A 21,702-nucleotide genomic window follows, 5' to 3' on the forward strand; every position below is an offset into this window, starting at 1 on the left:
TAACAAACCGGAGCTCGAGGGAGACTCGTCCGAACTCCCGATCCCCCACCGCACCGTCCTTCTTCCACCAGTCCCACCGCCGCACGGCCGAGTTTGCGTAGGATCCGGGCGACACAGAGAACCTACCTCCGCTCCAAGGACACAGAATCCACCCACCACTCCACCAACACAACACGGTGCGGGCAGTCCGTTCCGGCGGTTCCGCGATCAGATCGTCGCATGCCTCGCTCGCTCGCCGGCGACCTCACGGACCCGGAGATGGCGCAGCCCTACATGAAGAAGGACGACGACGACTCCGACAGTTAGTTCCCTTCCCTCCCCCTCTCGCTAAACCCCTACCGAGTTCCCCTCCTCGCGATCCCTCTGCCTTTGCCTGCTGCTGCTTTGGCTCGGATATCATGATGCAACCCGGAGGGGACGCCACCGCCGAAGGGAATGCCGGATCTGGCGCGATCCCGCGGCGGATCTCACGTAAGTGTGCCCCTCGCGCGATGTTGCTGGTACGAGCGGCGGTTGATTTGGTGCAGGATCGGGGCTGGAGAGCTCGGATTTAGGCGGATCTGCATCGACTGCACCTAAAACGTTTGGCCGCTGGATGAGACTCCGGTCACGTCTGGCCGCTGGAACCTCTTAGCCCACGTACCACTGTGTTTGCGCGAAAACGTTTGTTATGGACCGTTCAGCCCCTTTAGCGATGATAGGCTACTCATGCTTTTGGTGATAGATTCTCACTGCTGGTTATAGATGTGCCGTTTTCACTGGCTTAACAGTGTACCATCTTTTGCACACTTGGTTTCTATGTTTGCTGCATGAATCATTTGATTGATTGCGCAACTAGAGCTTACATCAGATTACTGGCTGGTATGTTTAAGGACACCGGTGATCTGTGCGGCAAACAAATTTTATAGCTGACACGATGTGAAAACAATAGATTGAGACTGGTCCAATGTTCCGAACCCGTTTCTCGTAAAGCCCAAGATTAATCTTGATTGATGAGTGAACTGTACGTTTCGGGTGGGCTTGGATTAGATTCTATGGGTCCATATTTGCATTGAAGATGTCTAGATGTAACAAGTTGGGTCAGTTACTTTGAAAAACATAGCTTCTTTTTGAACAACTGGGTTCTGACATTGATAGTGGTTTTTGCACTGAGTTTGAGTTTTGATCTTCTATTGAAAGGTTTCTATCTCCTATGCTCTTAGATCATGGTCAGTATGAATAAATGCTTCCACAATATGGCATGTTTATTAACTGTGTGGAAGCTGTTGCAGTCGAGTACTCGCCATTTTTCGGGATTGAGAAGGGGGCTGTTCTGCAGGAGGCACGGGTGTTCAATGATCCTCAGCTTGATGCCAGAAAATGCTCGCAGGTAAGCATTGCTCACAGTAACGGTGTTTCTCTCATCCTCTATGATAATGCAGTTAACTGTATATTTGTTCCCTATTATTCTCATGGGCTTTGCCGTTTGCTTGATATATGCCCTGGAATTTTGCAGGTCATCACCAAGTTATTGTATTTACTTAATCAAGGAGAGACATTCACAAAGGTATGATAGTGAATATCTGCATGATCTTGTAATGTGTACTGATTCAAGCCACGGTGTCAAGTATTAAAGTTGAAGATTAAAATATTGATCCGATTGCAATGTAGTTTTTTCAAAAGAGCAATTGTGATATTGAGCTTGTTTTATCCCTGATGGATATGTTCTGTTGCAGGTTGAGGCCACTGGAGTTTTCTTTGCAGTAACTAAGTTATTCCAGTCCAATGATGCTGGTCTTAGGAGGCTGGTCTATTTAATGATCAAAGAGCTTTCTCCATCTTCAGATGAGGTGAATGTTGTTTCAGATGCAGTAATTTGTTTCATGTTTTCATTCTAAGTCGATCGAGTTTTGTGTCTGCAACAGGTTTTCATAGTCACAAGCTCATTGATGAAAGACATGAACAGTAAGACAGATATGTACCGTGCCAATGCTATTCGAGTTCTCTGTAGAATAATTGATGGCAACCTCCTTACTCAAATCGAGAGATACTTGAAGCAAGCTATTGTAGACAGAAATCCTGTGGTTGCTAGTGCTGCTCTTGTTAGTGGTATTCACCTGTTTCAGGTATTGACATAGTTCTGTACACAAACTTTTATACCTTGTTTGCAGATACTTAAAAAAGTATGCTTAATGTATAGGCAAATCCAGAAATTGTGAAAAGATGGAGCAACGAAGTGCAGGAAGCTGTGCAATCAAGAGCTGCACTTGTGCAATTTCATGGCCTTGCTCTTCTTCACCAGGTATAAATTTTGTTCAAGAATAGAAGAGAAAGCTATAGAGCTGCACGTCTTCTAATGCTGTTCTAGGAGAACAGTGTCCTTGAATTGATCCTTGCATGGCTGCATCCAGGTTGACCTGATAGCTTATAGATTCAGTGCAGTGAATGGACTGGTCAGGTCATATTCTGGGCAGTATGCTTTGGGAGCTGAAATACGTTATGGAGCACTAACTTGTGCACAAGCTGATGCCAGCACCATTATACCAGTGCTGTTGTAATGAACCTTTTATATCGGAAACTTCTACTTAAACGAGCTCGAGGGGCTAGTGGCTTTAAATGCAGCTCTATATATGCTGCTTTTGGCTTTTGCTGAACTAAAATTTAAATGGCCTATTCATGTTACACCTACAATTTCGCTTTGGTTATAGTATGTCCAAATATGTATAGTGGCACATGAGAATGGAGATGTTTTAGTGAGCTGCATTTGTTACGAGAGAGTAAAGTAGTGCTATGTAGAAGTTTCTGTTAACCTCAGACAATTGATGTTCAGTTAAATTTGTCTCAAACTTGCAGACCAGACAGAATGACCGTTTGGCCATTAGCAAGCTGGTTTCTAGTTTGACAAAGGGGTCTGTCCGCTCGCCCCTTGCACAATGTCTTCTGATTCGTTACACGAGCCAGGTAACATATATTTACTTCTACTGGAACCTTAAAATGAGTAAATTGCTAAAAACGCGAGTTGTCATTTTGTAGGTAATACGTGAGAGCATGAACACACAAAATGGTGATCGCCCATTTTTTGACTATCTGGAATCATGCCTCAGACATAAATCAGAAATGGTGATTTTAGAGGCTGCACGGAAAATAACAGAGATGGACGTCACAAGTCGTGAATTAGCACCAGCGATTACTGTGTTACAGTTATTTCTGAGCTCATCCAAGCCTGTCCTTCGGTTTGCTGCTGTCCGTACACTCAATAAGGTAAACCATACATGTTGATAAAGCTTTGATGTACACAAATATTGTCCTGTGTTCATATCCTATTTTTAAGAGTTTGTTGTGTCCATATCTTGATACACCTTTTGTATTGCAGGTTGCTTTAACACGCCCTTTGGCTGTCACAAACTGCAATGTTGACCTAGAAAGTCTAATGTCAGACCAGAACAGGAGTATAGCAACCCTGGCAATCACTACACTTCTTAAAACTGGCAATGAGTCAAGTGTTGATCGCCTCATGAAACAGATTACCAGTTTCATGTCTGACATAGCAGATGAATTCAAGATAGTTGTTGTTGAAGCTATACGATCTCTGTGCCTGAAGTTCCCACTGAAGCACCGTTCGATGTATGTGAGCAACTAATGGGTGTTGATACTTTCATATAACATTTATTTCTTTTAGTAGTGCCTTATCTTTTGACTATTTGAAGTTGCCATGGTCCATGTTTTGACTATCATTTCTTCTGTAGGATGATTTTCTTGAGTAACAGTTTGAGAGAAGAAGGGGGCTTTGAGTATAAGAAGGCCATAGTTGATTCTATAGTTACACTGATCAGTGCGATACCAGACGCCAAAGAAATGGGTCTTTTGCATCTCTGCGAATTCATCGAAGACTGTGAATTCACGTATCTTTCTACTCAGGTACTTACATTTGTTATGCTTGTACTGTTGATTAAGCAATGGTCATTAACTCCCAAGATTCAGCTACCTATGAATTGACTTTTCTGTTGTACTTGTTTGATATTTAAGGCATGTGCCCAGTAAGTCCTTTTATAGCTTCCGTACATATTTCATGTAGTGATTACTTGATATTGTTTTAAAATGCCGTGGATAGTAAACCTTATCAATTATTACTATGGTGATATCTGGGACAGTATTGGTGATATTTTGGTATCTCTAACAGTAGTCAGAAGATTGTGTCTCATGAGAGGTTTGTTACTCCCATGTTATCGGAGTTCAGTGCTTATTGTTTGATCCTTCCCCAAAATACTAAACAACACATGTTCTCAACATCTGTAGCTAGAACTGTAAAAGTTACATTGTCACGAAATTAAGCTGGCCATGTAAAAACATCATGTCTCCAGCAAATCAGCTAAAGAGTCTAGAAAGGCGATTTCACTTTGAACCATGCAACATACCCGTTATACTATAGAGAACATTAAGTGAAAGTTCTGGTGGACCGGACAATATGTTTGTAATCATAAGTTTGCCTAGGAAAGGTTCTGTTCATATTAGGGATTTTTACTCGTTGATGTCAACTGTTCTATGCCACCTTACTTAAACAATGTTGAAATGTGCTTGGATGATCTGTTTATGGTATATTCTATATTCCATTCAATGAAACTATGAACGGTGTCGAATATATTCCTATATTTTGTCTTGATTTGTACATATGGTCATTAGTCATACAGCAATATGGGCCTGAACATCGCGTCGGTGTTTAACGTGCTCAATTGCTTAACCATTCTTTCTATTATACTTCCTCATCAATCATGATGTTATGAGGAACTGTTTGATGGTTTTCTGATTAACCACAGAATTTGGAGTTGTTGTAAAAAAAAAAGATGTCCTGATAGTATCTTCTCTTGTTGGCAGATATTGCACTTTCTGGGAAATGAAGGTCCAAGAACATCAGATCCAAGTAGATTCATACGCTACATTTACAACCGTGTGATATTGGAAAATTCCACCGTTCGTGCTAGTGCTGTTAGTACATTGGCAAAGTTTGGTGCCTTAGTCGATGAATTGAAGGTATGATAAAATCATACATCCGTTCTTCCTGTTCTTACACCACTTTGTTTTCTGCATATTTAACTTATATTATTTATGATTTTCGGTTGTAGCCTCGGATATTTGTTCTTCTGCGACGGTGCCTTTTTGACACTGATGATGAGGTAAATTTGGAATTCCACATGATCTTAATTATTTCCCTTTTGTGCAATGCAAACCACAATAGAACAATTTCCCATTATGTTTGCAATACTTAATTAACAGATGACCTCTCGTTGGATTGTACTGCAGCATTAAAAGTTTAAAACACAGTAGTGTGGATTCTACTGCAGCATTAAAACACAGTAGTTGCATGATGTATCTGGGCAATAATAAATTATTAATCACTAATTGGTCTTTCCTGTTGTAGGTCCGAGATCGTGCTACACTTTATCTCGAAACTCTGAGTGGTGAAGTTGCTGTAGGTAACTCTGAGAAGGATGTGAAAGAATTTCTATTTGGATCCTTTGATGTGCCGCTTGCCAACTTGGCAGCAAGTCTAAGAACCTATGTATGTTTACAGCGTAGCATTACATTTTTCATGTTTCAACGGAATCATACCCTATGCTATGCTCACATCTTAAAGAATATGGCAGGAACCATCCGAGGAGCCTTTTGATATATCCTTAGTGTCAAGAGAAGCTAAGTCACAACCACTTCAGGATAAAAAGGCCCATGGAAAGAAGGCACCTGCTGGTGCTCCTGCCCTTGCACCTGTTTCAGCTGTTGACGCTTATCAGAAGGTGCTCTCATCCATTGCTGAGTTCTCTGGGTTCGGAAGGCTCTTCAAGGTTTGCAGAGTAAATACATTTAAGTACTTTTGGACAAGTGCACATGCTAAATTTCTCTTTGTTCCCCCAGTCGTCTGAACCTGTGGAGCTGACCGAGGCAGAGACTGAATATGCTGTTAACGTGGTTAAGCACATTTACGAAAGACATGTTGTATTGCAATACAACTGTACCAACACTATACCCGAACAAGTGCTAGAAGATGTAAGCGATGGCCTTTAAGCATTTTATTGGAGAAAAATTGTCAACTCCCGCATAAGATTTGATTAATATCCGTTTCTTCTTTCAGGTTACCGTCTATGTTGATGCTACGGATGCTGAAGATTTTTCAGAAGTTTGTTCAAAGCCTCTTAAAAGCTTGCCATATGATTCACCTGGTCAAATTTTTGTTGCTTTCGAAAAGCCAGATCATGTTCCTGCTACTGGGAAATTTTCAAATGTGCTGAAGTTCACTGTTAAGGAGGTAAGTGTAAAAATGTTCCTCGTAGTATTGGACTCTAACTCAAACATTCTATATAATATGAATTGAGGCTACCTTTGGGACTTGCTGTCTAGGCCATATGGAAAATCTTTTATCTAAAACTATTTCTCACTTTGATCAATGTGTAAAATTGTGGTTTCACCTTTTGGATTCTTCGGGGCTGGTTGGTTTGATTCCAACATTTGGCATTGCCAATGTTTAGGCAAGGCAAAAAGTTGGCTACCAAGTTTCCTTGCCAGCCTCTAAAAAGTTGTCAAATTTTAGCAAGTACTTCCTTCATTCCGATTTAATTGACTTAAATTGTCACAATGGTTTGCTCATTTGTTTTGTCTCCCCCGCGTTAATTAAACCGGAACGGAGGGAGTATTGGTCTTCCCAATTGAATACATTGGTATGCCAAATGTTGGCATCAAACCAAGTAGCCCTTTCATGCGAAACCTGCTTCATCTGTTCATACAACTGGAAGTCTTAAAAAGATAGGAATATAATACAGTCATGTTCTTCAAACGATTATATGCCATTACCCATGAAACATGGGAATAACATGTAACCTCAACTGGCGTACGGACTGACTTTTATGTTATTTGAATTAATTTTATTTCCCATTGTCAGGTTGACACATCTTCAGGGGAAGTCGACGAAGATGGTGTGGAGGATGAATACCAAATAGAAGACCTTGACATTGTTCCAGCTGATTATATGTTGAGGGTTGCAGTCTCCAATTTTAGAAATGCCTGGGAAAATATGGACCCTGAAAGTGAACGTGTCGATGAGTATGGACTTGGTGCTAGAGAGAGCTTGGCTGAGGCCGTGAGTGCTGTCACTGGCATCCTTGGCATGCAACCGTGTGAGGTGAGCTACCACTTCTCTACACTAACATTGTTAAGATGGTTGTCCATGCTTATGTTCATCCTCTGCCGTTTCTTGGAACATGGTTTGGATGGTTGGTCGTGTCAATGCCTCTTTGCCCACTCGTTTTGTTTTTCTTGCTATCATTTACCAAATCATGGGCAGGCGAAACCTTTGTGAAAATTTTAGATTGCCCAATTTTTTTTCTAGGATGCACTATGTATGGTTTAAACCAAACGCAACCAACATTTTTGATTGAAAGGCTGCTAAGCAGTTTACTCATGTTTGGCAGGGCACTGAGGTGGTACCAAGCAATGCAAGATCGCACATTTGCTTGCTATCTGGCGTATTTATCGGGGACATGAAGGTTCTTGTCAGGTTATCATTTGGACTAAGCGGGCCCAAGGAAGTGGCGATGAAGCTGGCGGTCAGGTCAGACGACCCTGAAGTCAGTGACAAGATCCACGAAATTGTTGCCAGCGGCTAAAGCGGATCACCCAACCCCTACCAAACAAAACTTGTGTAGAGCTGGTAAATAGTCTTCAGTTTCATGTCAGAAAGAAAATAGTCTCCAGTCTTGTAAGAATATATAGAGTATTGTACCTGTTGATGCTTTGGTGTTTACAAAATGCTCTTACTTCACTTACTTTGTGTTGCTTCCCAGAAAGTGTATCTTGTACCCCGTGCGTTCACTCCACAGTTAACTTCTGAAGATGCTTTGTCTCACTCTAATATAAAGCCAATGATAGAGTACAACATTATCTATCTCAAGAATTTTGCACAGCCCAAAATACTCAGTCTTTCGTATTGCTTTTTTTTACAGTGGTAGAGTACAACATTATCTATCTCAAGAACTTTTGTTCATATTTTTTTGAAATGATGAAATGTCATTTTTAAATGTAAAAAAAGGCTACATGTAGCTTGAGCTGCAAAATGCCACACTCCAATATGGTACGCATGCTTACGAGTTGTGGCTGTAAATTGTAGACTACTGTTGGCTAATCTTAGCTATTGCTGGGGTCCGTCAAAAGTTATACTCGGTGTTTTTGTCAGTAATTGACGACTTTCTCTTCGTAGAGGATGCAAGTAAGGAAAGAGGGTTTCCTATTTCAAAAATGAAAAAAAGTTCCATTGCCGGGATTTGAACCCGGGTCGTCTGGGTGAAAGCCAGATATCCTAACCGAGCTAGACGACAATGGAGTTGTGGTAGGTAAAAAATATTTGTCAACACTTATTTGGAAAAATGATTGTCTAAGACAACATGTTTGTACTCATCATGATTAAATCTTGTCAATCGCGTAGTGTTTGTTAAGAATCAAGTAAGATTCACGAATCACTGGTCGGATGCAGCCTACAAGAAAATAGGTTACATGTTTACAAGAAAATAGGTTACATGTTTAACCAATGATTCTTGTTCGAATATGATACAATTGTGAAAATACAGTTATCTTAAATTTCAAATTTAAAGAGATCGTGTCTTAACTAAGAACAGAAAACATTGTATTTTTTAAATTCTTTTTCTTCCAACTAAGCATAAATCTGACGTGATAACTCCAAGGAACTTTTGCCATCGTCGCATTACACAGCCATGAGAGACGCTGGAAATAACAACTCGGAAAATCAACATCCACATTCTTTTACCAGCACATAAAAGGATTTTGATCACTTATGCAAAATCCCCCTTCTCATAACCACAGGCCTCCGCCCCTCGCACATTTTGCCGAACACCACACCTGCTCCTCCACCACGCCGCGCACCTCCGCAATCGCTATCCCTAAACCCTAGTCCTTCTCCCCATCCACGCGGGCGATGCGGAAGAGGTAGCGTCCGATCCGGCAATGGCTTGCTGCTGCTTCCGCGCCGCGGCGGCGCCCCGCCTCCTCTTCCGCGCCGGCGCGCGGCGCCTCCCGTTGCCGCTCGCCGTTTCCCGAAGGGTACGTGTTCTGGCCCCTTCCTCATCCCCTCCCCATCTCACAGTTTGAAGGTTTGGGCCCGGGAGAGAGAAAATCACCGGAATGCCAACATTAACTAGCCCTAATAACGTTAGGTGAAGCTTCGGTGGCCGTTTCATTGCGACCTGTACTACATTGCCTCTGGATGAAGTTTAGTGGTGTTCGGTGGAGCGCATTCATGTGGTTCCGTTGCAGATTGGATTGCTCAACCCTTTTTCAATTCGGAATGATAGTAATTCAAGCGCGTTGTAACCTTAATGCTTTCAGTAACGTGAGTATAATTTATTTACTGTTCCTATGCCTCCTTCGATACATTAGGGTTTTTCCGAAGCAGTCACTCTTGCCAACTACTGATTTGATCGAGAGTTTCCAAGGACCATCCGTGGAGCATGCCCCACCGATTCCATTGTAATATGTAGTTGTGTTGCAGATTGGATTGCTCAGCCCATTTTCGATTCGAAATCATAGTAGTAGTAAATTCAACTGGTTTATAACCTTAATGTTTTCAGTGTTGCGAGTATCAATTGATTAACCGCCCCTATTTTTTTCTTCAATATATCAGGCTTTTTCGAAGCAGTCCATCTTGCCAACCGCCGATTCGACCGAGAGTTTTCAAGGACCGTCCGTGGATCATGCCCCACCGATTCCACTGTATGATGATAGCATGCCCTCAGGTGTCTCAACCATATTGACGAATCCTGGCGAGAGTGTTGCTCCTGCTGACCCTTCAAAGAGTAGAATAATGCTTGTTGATGGGACATCAGTGATGTACAGATCCTACTACAAGATATTAGGTCAGTGTTCCCCTTATGCAATGATGTATTGGTATATGTATTTCTTGTCGTTATGTCTTGAGAATCACTCTTGGTGATGTGGTGGAGTTGTGGGTGTGCTGTGCGACTCCACCCTTTGAGGGTTTATCGTGGTGTTCAGTTCCCCACACACTTTGATTCTGTATGTTCTTTGTGAGGTTCATAGATTTACCCCTGGTTTCCATCAATCTAGGCGTGTTTTTATGGTGCTCTCGTATGCTTGTGCTCGCCTGTGCATATTCCTTGTAATCACAAAAATGGAATTGTCTTGAAGCATGTATTTAAATCAGCACTTCCGATGGCAGAGGACATGTTGGAACTCAACCTTGATATGGAACTGTTGGACTTAGTTCTACTTTGGTGTGATAATTCAAAGTAAAGCAGTATTCTGTTGTTATCCTTGGCATGAAATATAGGGGTAAAAGAAATATTGAGCTCTTTGCTATAGGGCATGTCACTTTGGTGTGATAATTCAAAGTAAAGCAGTACTCTCTCGGACTTAGTCCGCACATGCAATCTTGAGCTTAGTACTATATGGCATGGCACTTTTTGCCAATTTCATTAAACTGCAATATGTGAAATGTCTTCACAAACTGATGGTTTAGCTGTTCAGCTGCTGTATTGCCTACCCTGTGATGTGCACATACATTATTTTCTGGTCTGTCTCTGGTTCAACTCTGTGCTATGCTTGGACATATATCTTAATTAGCACTACAGCAGAACATTTGATAACTGATGCCAGCAGCTTTTTTTATTCTGAAATCCTATCAGATTGCCATGCCAATTGGTCAAATACATCCCAAAAAAACTTATTGCAAAACCACCTGAATTTTTTCTCCAGGCACAATTGATGTTAACAAAAGAAAGGGCACCAAAAGTGCTGCTGATTTCTAAGTAGGTTTCCAGTAGCACAATATGTCACATTTATCTTTCAGCCCCATCTTTATCGGAGTATGAATCTACATGCTCATTTACAAACTATCACAAAATGATAGTACTACAGACTTCAATACCAATTCTGCAGTACAGATATAGAGACCAATGGTAATATAAAACCGCAGAATAGTCTGTACATATATGAAATCGGTTCTCAGATTTGTTGTTTTGGCAAAGTTTGAAGTACATTAGTCCTGTTTGAAATGTACTCTTTCCTGTTGCTCTTTTTCAGTGTTGTAATATACAACTCATATATTCTTTTTCTATGGATATAGCGCAGCTGCAACATGGTCAGTTGGAGCATGCTGATGGAAATGGCGATTGGGTTTTAACTATATTCAAAGCTCTGTCACTGGTGAGTAGGACTTGTTTGTAGCTTTTAAATGCCATCCTAGATGTTAATAAACTCAAATTTGTTCGCAATTGATGTTGCATTTATGTATTGTTTCATGTAAAGTTTGTCGGAAACACAATCTGCTAGAGCAGTTCTGTTTCTTCGTTAACTTTACTTATGTAGTGAACACTGTACATGATTGTACTTTATTCTCTTTGTAAACTTTTCTCATCATCCACTAGAGACTACTAAATCGACAAGTAGGAATTGGAGAGAAGTGAAAGAATATGGAAGGTGAGAAAAGTTTAGAAACCTTTGGAGTTAAGACATGTTTTTGGTCAGTGGAACGTTATACTTGGACGATTAGTGTAAAATTTGCCCCACCATGCTTGTCTTCAGTGACATTTCACTAATGAACTCTAATTGACATTTGACAGACAATAGCATAGGTTATCACCAAGATGAGCCGTTAGGGTTACCTTTGGGGGAAACACAATTTCTAGTACATATCTGTATATTTCGTCATCAACCATAAAAGTTTATCCTCAGTTAATATTAGCCCCGTCTGGGTCATAGGGAGCATATGATGTTACTGTGGGTTTGAAGAAAAAGATCAATACTTCTGTGGTTTAATCATTAATGAATTAACCTTTCGCCACTATTTTAAGTATCAAACTTTATATTGACATTAGAACTGTTACCTTTGCATAGCTGTGTAATTTGTAATATTTGTGATCCTTTGCTGTGGTTTTTAAATCTACCGAGTTTTCTCTGCAGCTTCTTGACATGTTGGAGTTCATTCCATCTCATGTTGCGGTATGTCATTTTATTCTAGCATGGATTCTATTAGGATTTTTATTTAATTTTGTATTTTCACTGACAAATCTACATTCTAGCGGTCGATGCCTGAGCTTTTCTTGTTGGTAACTGCTTGTCAATTTATGTGCACATGTATAATATCCTTAGTCTAGTTCTCACTGGAATAAAATATTTAGGGATCAACTGTAGGTAACCTGTACATTTGTAGTATACTCATTATTTCAACATTTTGGCCTTAAGCATCATTTGGCACTTTCCAAACTAAGCTGTAAATACTGAGAAGTGATTACAGCATTACGAAAACTACAGTGTGTTTCTGTGTGTGTTCCCTTGTTTGTTCCTCTTAGCCCCTTGATCCCTTATGTTGCTTTAAACTCATTTGCAGGTGGTGTTTGACCATGATGGTGAGCTTGTCTGCCTGTCTCCCTGGGATTATCCCCATATTTATTGAGTAAACTCATTATTTTTAATGTCTGCTCTTGCACTAATTCCTTTACTCAGTTTCTTGCTGTCATAATTGAATGTACGTCCACTTCATATAATGGCAATTTGCATAGTTTTCAACAGTCAAAATATTAACTCCAATTACTGTTCTCTCCAAGCCATTGTCTTACGTTACTATTTATATTTGGACATGTAGCATGCTCCACAAGTTCATCTTTCCTGACATGTAACTTTCTTTCGAAGTTCATCTTTCCTGCTCATGGTTTAATCCTCTTCTCTGTTTCGCTCTCTTAGTTGTTCAGCCAAACAAAGTGGTGTTTTGCTCACTTTCGTTTCACATTTATGATCTATCTCTGCTCGGTTGAAATTTACTAATGGTTTGTTCTGCACAAGGTGGGAAACTCTATGATATTTATGCGTCGTTGCGATGGTGCAAATCCAAACAAATATTACCGACTTACTTTTATCATACACGAGTCAATGTAACTCAAGCCAACATGTTTGACATAATTGAAATTAATATCTTTATTGTGTGGCCTTGCAGGGTTAGTTTATATGTTTGGGTTTCTTCTTAAATGTGGATATCCCCTTGTTTAGTAGTATGTGAAATGAAACAAAATGCCCTTGCTATGCAAATTCAAAGTAATACATCTCATTATAGTTCTTAAATTCATAAACAAGTGGCCGAACTTTTCTTTTCAGGAGTCCCATATGGTAAATATAAGGCCATGCCATCCAAAGAATGTCACATGGCAAAAGGTAAGAGTAGATATAAACTCAAGTAACTTAATGGGGTCATGGGAGAATCTGAGGCTTTCTTGTCTTGATGCATCGGAAAGTTTAGGCTGATCCAAATTCTTACGCAATGGATGGCCTGGAAAAATGTACAATGGTAGGAGCTATAAAATATGAGTTGTAGAATAGTGTCGAGGATTCCATCTTAGGAATGCTAGCCTTTTCATCTATAAGAAATTAATACTGTTTCTTCTAGTTCTCGTTCAAATCTTTTCTTTGGCCTAGGGCTGCTTGAATCAAATAATCTCAAAGGAGTAGTGTTTTGTTAGAGAAAACACATGACTATTGCGTTTCATTGCATTGAAAAGGCAGTAGTGTAGGATTCCAATCCAAGATAAAATTTTGCCTGCGGAGACCATTGGGTTCAAAATTATGAACCAGCCAAAATTTCTATGGATTGCTTTCCTAGACACCATTTCCATTGGATTCATAGCAAGTGGTTAGATCGCTTGAAAAAATTCCGGTGTCTATGAAAACTATGACATGCGCTCAATCACTGTAGGCTTCTAACATGTCATGACATCCTATTCCGGTTGTTTACAAATCCTGAATTCCATAGAGGTCCTAACAGGTAAATAGCATATCGAGAGCAATGTAACATAGGAAAGAACCTCATTCTGTACTTGTGTTGTGCGTAACAGGAGACTCGGGCTCATCTGTTTCTGATGTCGTCCTTCTGAAGTCTGGACATGCGTTGTTTTCTCTAGCTTGCTGGGCTGAAACAATTCATTTTCAATCCATTTTATTTTCCTTTTTGCTGTCTTCTTTGTTGGTCAGCATTTATAAAGCAACACTAACTGTATGAATATAGGTCTGCGAATAATAACTTCTAAATAATAAAAGTTTTCTCCTATACCCTCTATGGATTTAGATTTATAGAAACCTGATGCTATTTCCTGTGCATTTTCCTAGGAATGACTTTTCGACATATGTTATACCCTGCTTACAAGAGCAACCGCACCTCAACACCAGACACCATTGTTCAGGGCATGCAATACTTGAAGGCATCTATCAAAGCAATGTCAATTAAAGTAATTGAGGTAAAAAAAGCAGCTGTACATACGTTTTTGAAGATATTATTTATTATCTATTGATATCTGGGATTGACAAAAATATTAATGTAGGTTCCAGGTGTTGAAGCTGATGATGCTATTGGTACACTAGCTGTCAACAGTGTGTCTGCGGGCTACAAGGTAAAAACACTTCTGTCACAATCTATTCCTCAAATACTTTTGTCATGTATGTATTGTCAAAATATTGCTCTTCATGAATATTTCTCCCCTACTATTGTTATGGACTGCTCGTAGTACGGTTGCAAGCGGACATCCAGCATAAGCCTGCTAAAGCATGAGTTAGTTCAAAGTAAACTAATTTGCTAAAAAGGTGCTACAACTAATTTAACTCATTTTGACTACGAAGCGGGCTGGACCAGGGCGCCGCTCTCCATCCCTAGTTCATAGTCTCATATCCTGTTAGCTATCGAATGATGATGTTTAAGTAAAGGCTCCACTGGATTCTTTTTCTTTTGCAAAATTTATTGTAGTTCTGGTATTCAATTCGATAAAACAATTTACCATTCTTACTTGGAGAATGAAACGACTAGGCAACACCTGGAATTAAATGCTGTCTCAGCATTTCTTTATTTTTTTCACCAAATGTGCAAGACGTGAACTTAGCTGATAAAACTTGATTTCATTGAAGTCTGTTGGATTTGGTGTCTTATCTATGGCTAATGTCTTTTATGTCTCAATATGCCCGGTCCTCTTCTGAAGGTACGGGTTGTCTCTCCTGATAAAGACTTCTTCCAAATTTTGTCACCTTCTTTACGTTTGCTGAGGATTTCTCCACGTGGTTCTGGGTTAGTGTAATTGGTTTCTACCTCTCTTAAGTGCTGCTGGAAATGTTAAACAAATAATTTTCATCATTTTGACATGGTTTCATTTTTTCTGAACAAACAGGATGGTTTCATTTGGAGTTGAAGACTTTGTGAAGAGATTTGGAGCACTAAAACCATCACAGTTTGTTGATGTTGTTGCACTTTCGGGTGACAAGGCTGATAATATACCAGGTATTTTCTGTACCGTTGTGCCTTTTGATGCCATTCTAGCTAGGGTAAATAAAGCCGTTCCTAGTAGTTATAGCATTATAACCCAGCCCAACTGTATTGGAGTGAGTTAGGCATGCATTTTTGTATGTGAAAGGTATATCTTTCTTTACCTTACAAATGCATTAAAAAAACTCAAGTACAGGAGGAAAACAGGCAGAAACTTTCTTATTTAGGCAGTTTGGGTTGAACGGGTTAGATGGTTTTTGGGCTGTGTGGCCTGTGTGACCTGTGGGTGAGGCGGGCAGCTTTTGGTAGCTAAGCTAGCTCGAGACAAGTTGTTGTGGTGCTGCCACCCTTCTGCTTCATTGAAACAAAGAAAGCAAGTAGCGCCACCTCCATTGGAGCCCATGGCTGCGACTGATCTCCAAATGCAATCTACTGCCTCCACTCCTATTTAGCTCTGCCTCCATCTTGCAGCCACACCATTTGCCTCCAAACTCAGCCCGCTTCTCATGCCTTAATTCTAAGTCACCCCTTCTTGCCCCCAAGTCTTCAACAACTCCAGTGAGTACAAAAAAACACAGAGATCTACTTCATGTTAAAACTTGTGCACCTGCAAAGTTTCACAATTATATGATCAAATGTTTCCAGTACAGAAAAGGAAAGTGGTTGTTCTTGAACTGTCCAAAAAAAGAAGTCATACATTTTGTCTTTTTTGTGCAGGGCATATTGATCATATGTTATTTTTACAATCTTTTGTAATGCACATCTATAAATTTGAGAATAGTTTCAGACGCACAATTAGGTAAACCCTAAACTGAAGCACCCACCCTCAACATGGAGGAAATGCTAGGTGCTACTTGAAGTTACGTTTTTTTTTATTACTGTTTCATTTGGGCAAACCGTTTATTTACGGACCATACGAGTTCTGAACCCTACTAAGTCTTATTAACCTCTTGATTCCTCTCTCGCACCCCCCAAAAAGGGTTTAATTAATCTTTTAGGCATATCATAATTTGTATCTGAGACATGAGAGATATCATGCTCAAATATGTTATCATGTGAAGTTGACTATCCATTCATGCAATTCAAGTTATAGACTAATTTTCACTATGGGAGACTATTGACTGTTGTATGGCTGGTCATTTTCTTTTTCAGGAGTTGATGGGATTGGAGATGTTAATGCAGTAAAACTGATAATTAAGTTCGGTATGTTAATTATCTCAACCTTTTTTTGTCCGGGAAGTCGTACTAGATCTTTATGAATCACTTGAGAACCGTAGCATGTATTATTTGCTTTCATTTAAGTTTTAGCTTGTCGCAAACTAATCCAGCTAAGAATGCATTCTGATGCAATAAAGGAGGGTGTGCATACATAAAGGGTTGAAAAATACTGATGTTCCATTACTAGTTCACCATTCTTGATTGATTTACTGTGCTGAGTTTCTGGAAGTGTTAAATTGCATTAACAGCAACCCTGATTGGAAATTGTCCTTTCACTGGAACTTGAATAGGTTCCTTGGAGAATTTATTGAGATCTGTGAATGAAGTTGAGGACGAGCGAATCAAACAGGTAGAGCAGACCATTCTAAATCTTGCAGATTGTAAAAATGTAAAAATAGCATCTTAATCTTTAAATATGTCACCGTCGTCTTGATTACTGATTGCATTTTTCTCTGTAAAGTATATTATATGTTATTGTTTCTCAAATGTTTGAGTAATTTGTTCTAGTAGAGTTCTCCCCTACTTTTCCCATAAAGGAAAGATTGAGTTCTGTTGATTGTGGTCCTTTACAGGCTTTGATCTCTCAATCGGAACAGGCATTACTTTGCAAAAGCCTGGTAATTTCTTTTCTAACTGTCTTCTTTCATGAGTTGCCATCTTTGAGTAGCTTCTTTCATCCCACAGCGGAATTCTTTTGATTGAAGTTACTATTGTTGTAGGCCATATTACGCTGCGACCTTCCGTCGTATATGGTTCCTTTCAAGACGCCTGACCTTGTATTTCAGAAGCCAAAGGTGGCTGAAGTTGCAACATCATATACCACTATATTATTCTCATTTTGTTCTTCTGCTTCCTGCTTATGCTGCTATTCTGCTTCAGGATGACGGAGCCAAATTCATAAATCTCTTGCGAGCTTTGGAAGCGTATGCAGAAGGATCGTCAGCAGATCAAATCATCAGAAGAGCATTGTATCTTTGGAATAAACTTGAATCATGATAATGTCAGATGTTTGCTGTGGGGTCTGGCAAGAATGCTTGCTTAATTGCACGAGAAGACAGGAGACCTGGTGTCGAAACAATGCCATTGCCTTGCTTCTGCCTAGGGAGCACCTGGCCATATCCAAAATGAAATACCTTTTGTTGCTGTCTGCCACATTTTGCTTCCCACGTCAGCGCTCAAGGAAGATACAGTGGTGCCTGTTTAGACACTGATATTGCGAAACTAACCTAGTTAGCTTTGTAGATAAACTATCATGGGCAATGGAAAGTGTCGAACCAAATGAGTTTTTTTTCTATTTCTGATTAAGGGGGATGGGAAGAGGGAAGGAGGTTGATTCATTCATCATTCAATTATGTTTTTTTTTTGGTGAATTAGCGAACTCTTATGCAGGGCTAACGGGCACGTTTCAAACTGTTGAGTTTTGTAAAGCCGATGACAATATATGTGCAGTCGTCTACTCTCCACCAACATTGCCCGACCCAGCAAAATACCAAACCACACAAGATGCTGCATCCCGTACGACCTCTGTGTGATGTTGCCTTGCACGAGTTGCTATGCTGTGTGCTTCCTGGTGTGCTGCGCGTGGTCAGGCAGAACCCCATCGGTGTTATTCTCCTCCCTGGCTGTGGCATGCCCTGCAAAGGCATTTGTACTGTCGAATAGAAGCTGCAGGCTAGGCAAACACTAATCTCGAAGCACCTGTGTTGTATCTAGAGTAACATCGATCTGCCTGGACGTGCTGGGAGCAGCGCCGCTGCCTTTTGCGTGGCTGATGTTGCAGTTGATGGCGAGGTTGGCCTGGAAAGACACAATTTCATCAGGGTTTAAATTGATAGGGACTAACTCACTTTTGCTGTAGTTAGGCTTCATGACTTGTTCAAAACATGTTAAAATGCATTTGGCGTTTCTGCCTTTTTCTAGGTCATTGTCAACAAAAAGAATTGTGTGTCGACATATTGGAGAGTCCCCTCCAACTTGGATTGTGATCTGCAGCTTTGTAAAGCATACAACTGAAAATATCCACCACAAAGTTGAAGCGCATAGGCGACTAGGCAAGAGAGGGTCGTCCTGACTTAAACCTTTTCCTGTGGTAAAGAAATATTCTTTCACCCCATTTAGCTTGACAGCAACAGACCCACCTCTAGTGACATGTATAACGACAACGTGTTTGGTAAAAAATGGAAGAGGATTGGTAGTTCAGAGCAGGGAGTTGTATAGAGTGGGATGCGTCATTTTTCTGTTTGGCGTTGAGCCAAAGCAATACATGCGAGAATTTATGTGAGAGGCCTATTTCCTTGTTTGGTTTACGGGAATTAGTGAGGAATTAGCCAAGAGATGAGAACAAAAGTTATAACCAAAAGCTTCGATGTACCCAATTACCACCCCCTCCCCTGTTAATAAAATGGTGGGAATTAGACTATGAACTCCCACACCCCATCCCTTCTGAATTAACATTCATTCCAAACAAACAACTTCATATCTTAGAACCACTAAACTCCCATTCCTTCCCTCTAATTACCCCCAACCAAACATGATGTAAGAGTCCAGAACATGAGATTAACATTCCTTTTGACGAAAAGTTCATCTAGGAAATCTAGATTGACTTTTCAAAAGCTTTTTTCATAATCTAACTTAAGCACGGCTCCTTTACATTTACTATGTGAAACAGAATGTATCACTTCATGTGCAGTCACCCCACTCTCCAAGATAAGCCTACCCTTAGTAAAGCCCATTGGTGACTATTTTTGCAAAATAAAAAAATGCACTTAAGGAGGCTGATGGGTCTGAATTTTTTTCATGGATGTTGCATCAGGTTCCTTCGGGATCATAGAAAGTATAGCAAAATTGAGTCAATAAATGTCTGGTTGTCCTTTTTGGAAATCATGAAAGAGCGCTAGAATATCGTGCTTCACTAACATGAAGGATATCTCATCCGGCCCGGACGCTCCATCGGAGTATGAGCCAAACACAGCCAATTTAATCCCCTCTTCGGTAAAATGAGCATCAAACATCATTATTCTCCTCAGATAGTTTTTTTCTCAGGAGAGAAGAAATCATCTGACAAAGGAAACCCGCTCCTGGGCTCAGCGCCAAAGAGATTTTTGTAGAAGGCCGTTGCAATATTCAGCATCTCTCCCAAATTAGTGGTAGGTCCGTTTGGTCCATCTAAAGTGTGGATCAAAGTTTTCCTCCTTCCTCTCATTTGCAACAACATGAAAATATGTAGATTTTTTTTTGTCTTCTAGTTCTTCCTACAAAAGTTATCTTGAGAATGTTGCTTTGCTTTGACTTCTTTAAGCCAAAGTTTTTGCGTTTCTAGGTGAATCTCTTTCATCCTAGCTTTTTTTCGATGAAGGGAATATATTAATATCGAGGTATACCAATTACATCCAGCCTCTGCAACAACGCAATATCCTAATGGCAGTACGGATGCACGCAACCAAAAAAGGAAACTAAGAAAACTAAGAAATAAAAAGTCATGTTACGGTATTCCAACACTAGAAGCAGCAACACATCCACCACTAGGATAACACCTGAATTTCGGGCTCTACAAAAGCGACGACTCCAAGAAGGGAACAATGCGCAAGCCCCATCGTCGCCCGATCAAAAGATCTTAGGTTTTCACCCTAAAGATAATACCCGCTCTCAAAACAATGCCTTCAACAAGGTCTTTGCCAGGCACAACCAACTAAGGCTAGACCTTGGATTTTTTCACCATGAGAGGTCAGACTCTAAACTTCACCTGTTTTCCCGCCCCCCACAATCATATTGTTGCTGTGAAGCCCGGAACACCAAGCCAGTTCCTCAACATCGCAGAGACTTGAACCTCCATCGCTAGTCCTCCAATCCGGCCTTCATGATACTCCCTGCCTCTAACCTCACCATGAACCATAAAGTCACCTCATGGCAAGAAAGAACATAGCTTCGCGCCGCCCCCTCTAGAACCAAACAATCGGAATAAAAGCATGAGTGCGCACAACCGAATACCAGCCGATCCAACAAACTCCAGGCAAGATATGATGTGTTACATTCGCCAGCGGAGTCTTCGGAAACTCAATACTCTGACCGGATCAATAACGACATGCCTTAGGAGGTCTTCATCTTCGCACAAGAGAAACCCTAGGACCGCCGACTTTATTCAGGTCGGGCCCCAACGCCGCTGACCATCCCATGTGGAAAGGGAAGCGCAACGATCTCCACACACTTAGGCCGACATGCACACCGGCACGCCACCGTGGCCCTCCGAGCCCCAACGAGACCAAATCAGGCCCAGTACCGCGCCGCTGCTGCCGTTGTAGCAGATCAGCCACCGCTGCCGCTAACCACCGCCGCCGTCGGAGAAGAACGGGCGCCGCCCTCCAACCCCAAGACCACGCCTGGCTGGGACCCCGCTGCCGACGTGCCGCACGGGCCTTGCCCGGCAACACCTTCGACGACGACGGAGAGTGGGGTTGAGGACGAGGAGGGGGGAGCGGTGGAGAGAGGTTGCCCCAGGGTAGCGCGGTGCCACCCCCTTGGAGGTAGGGTTGGGGAGGATTATCTTGGAATTGCTATCGCTTCCGCAACGTTCTCAGTAAGCCAAAAGAAAATCACTTTGGAAAAATGCTATCCCTGAATCAGAAAGCGCTTTAGATTCAACTTTGATTTGTAGAATGTCATATTCTACCATCAGATCTATATGAGTAAATTATATAAAACTATCACAATTAGGACTAGGTTAACACGTTAGTACCGATTTTGCTATTTTTCCATAAAACTACCAAGTTTGAGGCACATCGTTACAAATCACACTAATAAGCGTTTGACAAAGTCTGATTGCAAATCTAACTAGTGGGGCCTATTTGTAATTGTTGAGTAGGTAGCACATGTGGAGTTCGAGTTGATGTGGACGTGGGGCCCACCTATCAGCCACTCTCTTCTTTTCCCATCCCTCTTCTTCTTCCTCCGCATGTTTCTCTCCGGCCAAAATCCACTGAACTAGAGCATTACGTCACGGCCATGGGCCTCCACTACCGAGGTTCACCGAGCTTGGACGTTGCTGCCTCTCTCCTCCCAGAGCGACCTCAAGTCTCCACCACCGCCACAAGTCCGAGTCATGGCTCCTTCCACTGGCAACCTGTTGCGGTCAGAAACCCACCGGCGGGCAGCGACGGGCAACACCGTAGAGCCGGGAATCTCCCAGGACTGCGGCTGGC

At 41.2% G+C, this 21,702-nt stretch overlaps 2 protein-coding genes and 1 non-coding gene across 4 annotated transcripts; 2 read left to right on the forward strand and 1 right to left on the reverse strand.

Annotated features, from left to right (window-relative positions):
* Window positions 1–211: 211 nt before the first annotated feature.
* On the forward strand, window positions 212–7,918 carry LOC124701860 (coatomer subunit gamma-1; the record flags this gene model as incomplete). Its single annotated transcript, XM_047233958.1, is given in 18 exon segments — window positions 212–301; window positions 1,272–1,369; window positions 1,496–1,546; window positions 1,716–1,829; window positions 1,905–2,105; window positions 2,180–2,281; window positions 2,833–2,940; window positions 3,013–3,240; window positions 3,353–3,603; window positions 3,726–3,897; window positions 4,852–5,007; window positions 5,100–5,150; window positions 5,396–5,536; window positions 5,622–5,816; window positions 5,887–6,018; window positions 6,104–6,277; window positions 6,908–7,147; window positions 7,437–7,918. Coding segments are annotated over 18 exon segments (2,691 nt in total). The 3' UTR covers window positions 7,632–7,918.
* A 352-nt stretch (window positions 7,919–8,270) lies between these two features.
* On the reverse strand, window positions 8,271–8,344 carry TRNAE-UUC. Its single transcript has one exon. It is a non-coding gene; the product is annotated as a tRNA-Glu (tRNA).
* A 543-nt stretch (window positions 8,345–8,887) lies between these two features.
* Window positions 8,888–17,856, forward strand: LOC124701861 (DNA polymerase I). 2 transcript variants are annotated; one of them, XM_047233959.1, is made up of 15 exons: window positions 8,890–9,078; window positions 9,659–9,890; window positions 11,120–11,199; window positions 11,956–11,994; window positions 12,383–12,401; window positions 13,144–13,200; window positions 14,149–14,276; window positions 14,361–14,429; window positions 15,009–15,094; window positions 15,195–15,304; window positions 16,442–16,492; window positions 16,798–16,856; window positions 17,080–17,124; window positions 17,227–17,301; window positions 17,387–17,856. In XM_047233959.1, exons 1-15 carry the CDS (start codon window positions 8,983–8,985, stop codon window positions 17,501–17,503), a joined length of 1,263 nt encoding a protein of 420 aa, XP_047089915.1. In that variant the 5' UTR covers window positions 8,890–8,982; the 3' UTR covers window positions 17,504–17,856. The 2 variants fall into 2 exon arrangements, with proteins under 2 accessions (XP_047089916.1, XP_047089915.1); XM_047233960.1 differs by lacking the exon at window positions 13,144–13,200 and having other exon boundaries at window positions 8,888–9,078.
* Window positions 17,857–21,702: the final 3,846 nt, after the last annotated feature.

The sequence above is a fragment of the Lolium rigidum genome, chromosome 3 (genome assembly GCF_022539505.1).
Source record: "Lolium rigidum isolate FL_2022 chromosome 3, APGP_CSIRO_Lrig_0.1, whole genome shotgun sequence".
Lineage (NCBI taxonomy): Eukaryota > Viridiplantae > Streptophyta > Magnoliopsida > Poales > Poaceae > Lolium > Lolium rigidum.